Source organism: Acromyrmex echinatior, chromosome 9 (genome assembly GCF_024713525.1).
Source record: "Acromyrmex echinatior isolate Ae372 chromosome 9, ASM2471352v2, whole genome shotgun sequence".
Lineage (NCBI taxonomy): Eukaryota > Metazoa > Arthropoda > Insecta > Hymenoptera > Formicidae > Acromyrmex > Acromyrmex echinatior.
The window spans coordinates 12,610,823-12,619,367 of NC_141860.1; the positions used below are offsets into that span (position 1 = coordinate 12,610,823).

At 32.6% G+C, this 8,545-nt stretch overlaps 1 protein-coding gene across 1 annotated transcript; it reads right to left on the reverse strand.

Annotated features, from left to right (window-relative positions):
• Positions 1-233: 233 nt before the first annotated feature.
• CPR27 (cuticular protein 27) lies at positions 234-3,403 on the reverse strand. The gene is made up of 4 exons (XM_011062541.2): positions 3,340-3,403; positions 2,480-2,577; positions 1,886-2,281; positions 234-1,378 (listed from the first exon to the last, which is right to left on the reverse strand). Exons 1-4 carry the CDS (start codon positions 3,349-3,351, stop codon positions 1,159-1,161), a joined length of 726 nt encoding a protein of 241 aa, XP_011060843.1. The 5' UTR covers positions 3,352-3,403; the 3' UTR covers positions 234-1,158.
• Positions 3,404-8,545: the final 5,142 nt, after the last annotated feature.

Here is an 8,545-nt window from a genome sequence, read left to right on the forward strand (position 1 = left end):
ATCTTTCTTCCTGGAACACCCTATATATTGATTAGTATAATTACCTGTTTCCATCAATGTAGATTGACGTTAATCTTAGTTCAATTTACTTTTCATCTTTTTCTAATTCTTAAAACTAGAGAAAGATGAAGAGTTGAATTAGAATTAAAGTTAATTTATATTATTTGAAACGGACATATAATCGATCCAAGTCAATTCGACACATTCTTCAGATAAAATCATTGCTATTAATCTTGCGATTGTATCTTATTTTAATTGACGCAACATTGTATAATATTTTTTTGTTACATATGATTACATATTATACACTTAAGTATGAATTAACATTTGGACAACGATCTTAAATTATTTGCAAGTATAACGCGTATTTTAGATTTTTCAGATAAAGACTGCGGATATCATGTAAATTAATTCCACACATATTAATCCTCGAAAGATTTACCATTCGAAGGACTGTGGATTATTTTTGATTGATATCCTATTGGATAATTAGAAAATCACTCTTTTATGTACCATATATCTAAATATATACCTATAGTAGTATATAAAACAATAGGAAAGAAGCAACAATATTTAAATCTGATTTTTTCACACTTTTGTGATGTAAAAGAGATGTACGAGTAATCAAGAACTAATAAATATTCAATGAATATTTTCGAGGACACAAAAAATATCCATCAAATCTCGAGTAATCCAGCCACTGCCAAGGGCAATTAAATATTAATACGCGTCATTACTAAATGAAAAGAATGAAGAGATACGTGTAAGTTAAAATTAAGCTTAAGAATAAGTAAATCATGGAAAAAATATAATTTTCTAGTGAAGAAGGTGGAGACTCTCCTGAAGCGAAAGAGGAAACGTCGGAGAACAAGAGGTAGAAAATACTGTCTCATTCGAAATTCGAGACAGAAGGCAGATACGATCTAAAATATATGTAGACTGATCAGAAGTGCTTATACTGTGATGCAACCTTACCACTAAATTATCACTAAATCAGTATGTCAAAAATATTTCAACGGCGACATTAACAGTTTGACATGCAATAATGAAATAAATGCTCAGTAATGATCTCAGAATATCTATAAATAATGTATATACACATGCAATCCTATACATTAGATTGCTGGACTCCCTTTCTCTTTTCGTCCTCTTTCTTTATCATTTGTAATTAACCGTGTAAGATGCCAATCCGGCATTGATATCGATGTTGGTCGCGCTATGTCCTTCAAGACCGGCTGGAATCGTAGGCGAAGGGTATACGGATTGCAGTTGCTGACCTTGATACTGCGATTCGTACTGCGATCGATATTGCGGTCGATATTCCGGTTGGAACCGCGACTTCACTGCTGCTGGTCGGTAATTGACGGGGGTTTTGTATCTGAAAATTTGAAAAATTGGTTTATCCGATTCCTTTCCCATTCCCGTAGAAGCGTAGAGGTGCGACCGATTTCCCGCTAAGTTGAGCAAGTCACGATTTCAGTACTTTCGAGTGATTCACTTGACATTTAACCCGCTCGTTATCTCTTTGCGTTCTCCACGGTGAGCCGATCTTCCTATATCCATTTTAATCTGACTGATTCAACCGAATAAAAATTAACATACTCCATAATCTATCAAATACAATACCGAGAAATTTAATACAGAAGCCACGTAAAGCAATATTAAGAATTTTTATGCATAAGTCACATAATTCCTAATTGGCAAATTTTCAATAGAAATGATTAATCTTTATGTCAAATTTCGAAATACGCTTCAAATTTGTTAGTATTATAATAATTATGATATCGACAATTACAAAGGCAAAATTTATTATATTCTATTCCGCGTTAAGACAGACATTTTTGAGATAGTCTACAGTTAATTGCTAAAGTTTATCGCGACTCACTTTTGATTATAAGCAGCCGGCGCAATCCGTTGCGGCGGATTGTAGGCGATCGGTTGTTGTCTGTACTTGAGTGGCACTTCATAACGTTCTCCATTGGTGAAACGTGGATCGGTGTGATAGATCGACGGATCCTCGCGGTACTGTCCATCGTCATCGGGCTCATTCGCGTTTCTGGCGATGCTGTTACCGGTCAAGGTTGGCGGGGGCACGTTTATCCCAGCACCGACTGGCTCGAAACCACGTTTGGACGCGCCATATTCGACCTCACGCACGTTCCCGGTGTCATCGACGAAGCCGTATTTGCCGTAAATCTCGCCATTCGGATACTTGGACTCAATTTTGTACGAGCCGTCCGCCGCCTCGAAACCGTAACTGTAACTACCATCCTCGTTGTGTCTGAAAATTAATGTCAGTTTATATTCTACAAATCGTTTTTCAGAACACATTTGCCAGATTTATAAAAATAAAATAATAAAGTTTGGCACAAAAATTTAAAAAAATATTATAGTAACTTTTATACAGAAAAAAATTCAAAGGTATTCTATTGCGTCGCGTCGCTTTTATTCGATTACATAATGCTAATCCGGCACTCACTTATTTATTTGTTTTAAGATAGGTACTGGTGTAGTCACATGATACGGTTGATTGTGCTGGGCGACCGCAAGGCCAAGACAAAACAAGAGAAACAGCACCTGGTGACATGAATTTGCATAAAAACGTTGGTATTCGGAACACTTTCCAATGGCCTCGTACGCGTATTCGAGGAAAGTTGATGGCAAGATGGCGCGAAGATAATGCGCTATTATAGTAATTTTTTCGCGGATTTTTTAAATTGAATGAACAATTATGTAAAATTTAGCATTTGTTAATACTTGTTTCTTTATTTAAAAAAATGCAAATAGTGGTTGTATGACAATTGAATCGATAATCATTGAAACATAATTACACACACACATTCTCGAATCCATTGTAATAATCATAAACATGATTATTATAATTTTTCTGTCTATAAAAGATATATTTAAAAAAAAATTTACAATAACATATTTTATATAATTATAAGATGCTTATACATGTTGCTTTTTCACTCAAATTGATGTAATTCTTACAAAGTTAATTTAATAATTACGAAATAAAAAATTTCACTCTTATTCACTCTTGAATTTCAATCTACTTCGATACTTCGTGCTAATAATTCACGCACATCATAATATAACACATCTTTATAAAATCCATTCTGGTATTCACAGAAAAAAAATGTTCACTTTTATACATTCCAATTTATTCCAATCTTTCACGCTAATTAAAGCACATTATAGCGTTGCACAAAAACATTTTTACGTGTCCCAATTATCGGAATTAAATTTAGCCACGAATATAAAGTGATTTCTGTTATGTCAACGTTTATAAATGATTGAGACAGAAAAGAAAAAGGAAGAAAGAGGAATACTTACAGGAGGACGCATGTCTGGTTGGTGATGAAGCAGAAGTGATTGTGTTATGGGATCGCGTTGTACGCCGAGTGAGTCTACTTATATAGGTCCCCTTCGGGAGCGGCAGGGCCCGCCCATGGGCCCGACCTCCGCCTCAACTTCAACACGCGAGTTCTCCTTACAAAGACATTGAAAATTTCTATTGCATTTCCCGGGCTCTCTTCCAATTTTTATTCATCACGTAACTTCATATTACAGTGAGCCGTAATGCGAAAATACTGATAACGATCGATGATTACATTCACGTTTAAATAAATGCGTGAGTTATCACGAAATACGCAGGTTTAAATTACTGCACGGAATAATTCAGTATTATTACGTACACTTTTTTAACTTTCGAATATGTTAATACGTTGGAATATATAAACTGAATTTTTCTGTTCTTCTTTCAGTACTATTATTTGCTTCTTAATACGTTATTTGTTTGTGTTTCTTCATTTTATTTTATAATAAATAAATATTTTGAATTTTTTTCATGCAAATATAAATAATGTTCTGATATAATTAAAATATAATTTTCTTTTATGACTTATTATTTTTAATATTAATAATTATTATAAAGGATTGAAGATGCGTATAAGATTGATTGTGTATTGTAATAGTTTTATTATTATTTCTTAGCCTAAAAAATTCAGCCAAGAAATTATACATTGCCTTATAAGATACATATTGCAATTAATGATAAATAATTTTACCTCGACATTGCTTAAAGACAGACATGCAAGCATAACGCAGCATCAATCGAAGCCCTTGACCACTCAAAACGCCCTTGATTTTCAGAGACGTAATTTTGCAGTGCGAGACGCTCTTGTATTTTCATCCCAAGGATGTCTGCGTCCGCGAGATACATTTCTCACTAAAGATCTCATCGACAGAGATTTCAATGCCGATTTTGACATAGGATTCAAGTGACACAGAAAACAGCATTTTTATTATACAGTTAGAAAATTGTGCTAAATTAAAAACATTTTACGTGTTACATTATGTTACATCAGTTAAATTAACACTCAGAGTTGTGTCAAAATATTTAATACAAAAATTTTAACAAGCAAAATATAAGAGTATAAAATGTTTTTTATGTTATGTATCAATTAATATATTAATCTGAAAAAATTTCTAATTAAAACGACTGAATACGCGGTAATTAAATGCTATGTTGAATGTGTGTTTTTAGAAAAATATATTTGCGCTCATAAGGCGCATCAAAAGAATAAATAAAGACCTTTATTATTGGAAAGTATGTCTTTTTACAGCATATCAGATATCTTATTATTTTATAGACGTTTACATTTGTGTCAAGATCTATCAACAACAAATTGTTCTTTGCATATCAATTATTTTTAGCATTTGCTGGTATCTATTAACAAATGAACTTGATTATTGAATCGAATATAGTATAACTGTCAATATTACGGTGCACAGTAATATAATGATTTTGTAATTGTATACAAGCGATGAACATCGATTTTGTAATTACACGAATCATCGTTAATCCAGAACTTTCCCGATCAAGAGAACATCTTGACATTTAACGTGGCAACAATAAGGGTGATGCGGAATATCGTAGTGCAACGTAGTGAAGTTTACCGCTTTTTCTACTTTACAGTATACGCTTCACCGTCGCGTGCCGTGAGAATCGTACAGTGTGAAAATAATAACGTCAATCATACTAATGCTCCACTAATTATCCCTCACCTGTAGCAACGCGAATAATTTAAACGAACGAAATCAAACTTCAACGAAAACTAACCATTCGAACTGTAACTGTTCGACATTTCCAAATAAATCAAAAATTTCGAGTGAAATTTCATAAAAACTATTCCTTTTTTTAGAAATCTTGTAATATTTATTTAATAGTGTTTAAACATTTTAGATTTGTTTTATACGTTTTTTGTCGTGAATTTGTTATGACAGACTTTTTCTGAAATCATTAAATTTAAAAACAAAAACTGATCGGTAAGTAAACTTTCAGGAAGTTGTTTCTCTCCCTAAAAACGACAGATTATTGTAAGGAAATATTACGATTGCATTATTGTTATAGAACATGGCGGTGAAAGTATGCGAGGACAGTGCTCCGGAATTTACATTTGAACAATGACAAACGAAGTAGAATTCTTCCACAATTGAGTGACAGCCGTAACTAGAGAGTTTATTACCCGTCTCATTGATCGCATGTCACACTCGTTACATCTTTATGCAACGTGGTTGCGTATGTCGTAAGATATAATTCTTACGTGATAGCTCTCTCGTCGCGCAAATGATCACATCAATGAAGACAATGAGCATCCGCTTTTCGCGAAAACCTGCGAATCGATGTAGCAATTCCGAGACCAAAAGTGAATTTAATTTGCTTTGAGTTTTTCACTTATAATATCGATTGCGTTACACCTATTTCATAATGAATATTATATAAGTGTGGTATTTAGGTTTATATTGTTCTTGCATCGATAACGTTTAACGTCTTCAAATTTTTTATAACAATGAAAAAAAAATGTGCTATTCTTTATTTTGGAAACAATTTTTTAATTGTTTAGACAAGTATCGCATTAATATTATATAAATTAATAAAAGATATTGGGTGTTGGAATTAATTCGTAGCGTTTTACAAGTGATGGGAAGTACTTTCATTAATGTATTTTTTAATGCTCATGTGAAATAAATAACATTCTTTCATTAAAAAACGCTACGAATTAATTCCAACACCTAATATAATTAAACTCATAAAGCGAATAAGATGATAAATAATGCATGCTATATAGATTATGGTAAATAATCATTAATGAATTACAATATGTGTAGATAACGTTATGTTACTATTTTCTGCGATCGTGAATATTTTTTGTGTGTCTTGGTCGATGAAAGTACACGAAGTTCACCATCAGCCCGTAAGGTATCGACACTGCGATGTCCAAGCGAATGCAGGACGAACGCCGACTTCGAGCTTTCATCTCGACTTTGCTGCGAGAGGTGATCAATCGGTAGGCTTATGTGCTCGTTAATTCGAGCGCGAACAAGCTTTTCAAACAAAAAATTAATACGTCTCTTGAGTTACGGAAAAATAGAATTTAAATCTATGAGAAACTTAAAAAATAGACTGCGTTTGATTTGGACACTCAAGCGCTTTAAGCGCTTATAATGATTATTCTGTTTTTATTGTTTCATTAATCTAATTGTAAGTCCACAACCTTGCTTTAAGAGATCGTAAGTCGTAAAGCCATAAGAAATTTGATCAATTATTTTTTGAATATCGGCTTAAAGCAAGGTTGTGGACTTACAATTAGACTAATGAAACAATAAGTTTATCTAGACTTATATCAAGTCTACAATAGGAATCGTAAGCAGTTGTGGAATTTTAAATAGTAGGAAATTGACCAATCACAGTCGAATATAATAAGGAGAACAATCGATTATGATTCATCAGTTTTTAAATCATTGAGATTTTGTAGACGTCGCTAAAGAATCGAAGCACTAAAAGTGTTGAAAGCATTCAAATCGAATGTAGTAATAATAATAGAAAATATAAATAAAACATAAAATTATAAAGACGCAGTAAAAGATTTTGAACATTAGTATTTCCTTTAAATTTTTAAATTTTAAAACTTTTGAATTTTAAAGAATTAAAAACTTTTCTTGCTAAAACTAAACAATACATTTCCAAGATATTTAAAAATCAAAACTCAGCTTCTATTTCTATAATAGATACATTCAATCAAAGCTTTCATTTCTGTGATAGATGCGCACATTCTTAATGTACCTTCTATACTGTCAAAATGTATAGATTATGATGATAAAAGTGTTTATTAATATCTACTTATTTTTTTGTGATTGCCCTTATTTTAAAGCCCTGCGTATTTTCCACTTAATGTGCATTTATCTCCCCAAGAATGATATACGAAATTGAAGCGTAAAACAGGTTAAGCTGATATATAATGAAAAGATAATTATCATCTTCTTCCTCTGTTTTCTACATGTATTATTTTATTATCGTATATCTCGCTATATACCTTACATGTCTTATTCTAGATGTTATCTCATCATATCATAAACGTTAATTGTGTCGTCGTATTAAAATCTAAGGGGGTATGCATTTTGAAAATGCATTTTGTTTCGAAGATGAGGAAAGAGGAGGTGTCAATCGAAGTGCCTTAAGGGAAGGAATGATTCGACAATGTATGAATGAGAAGACGAAGATGCTTGACTTTCACGTTGCAAACGTGACTTCTACTCGCAAATTATCGCTGCGATGGAAAAACCAGCTGTTAAACCATTATCTTCTTTCCTTTCGTCTATTCGTTATAACTATTCTTTTGTTCTCTTGTTCTCATATCTCATGTTTGCTCAAAAATAAACTTACACATACTTGAGGTTAAGTTTATAGAAATATTCATATACATGCATATTAATTTGCAGAACTATTTTTTTTAAATTATGTTATTAATATGTACGAACATAAAAATGCAAATATGTTATAAATTGTAAAATATATTATTGTTAATAAAATTTTCCGTTTAATATAAAGATATATTTACACAATTAGAGATAAAAGTACGAATTTTTATAAAAATGCACAATTTTACATTTTTACTATAAATTGTGATTTTTTTACATATTTATGTAATTTTACATATTTTTTTTTTACAATGTAGGTACTTGAGCAATATAATCAATTATTCATTGGCCAGATACTTTCGACAACTTGTATATATTTTTCAAGTATGATAAATCGAAAAAAAAAGATAGCTCGAATTTGAATGTTACGAGATCATTACGGAACTTTCAACCCTGACAGTTACAGGGGTCGTAACATCGAAACGACACTCGACGTCGTAATTAACTGCCAAGTCGACATCGTATAGTACAACGATTCGATTAACACTGCAACCGTGTGCATGATTTCTCGGTAACGAGTCAAATGCCATTTATTCCTATATCATCGGCAGCCATCTACAGCGTAGCTTCTCGGTGCTGTTGTAATATCGCCGGTGTAATTTACAGCAGCACGAGTGTAAATAATGAAAATTTCCGACTGTCGAAGGGGGCTATCTTCAAGGTTTTTCGTGCCGCAGATAATGTTAATCGGGACTATAATTATCGTTAGCTCGAGAGCTCTCGAATCAAGGATGAATCACGGCATTGGGGATGCCGTGCGGGTCCCAGCGACCGGTTC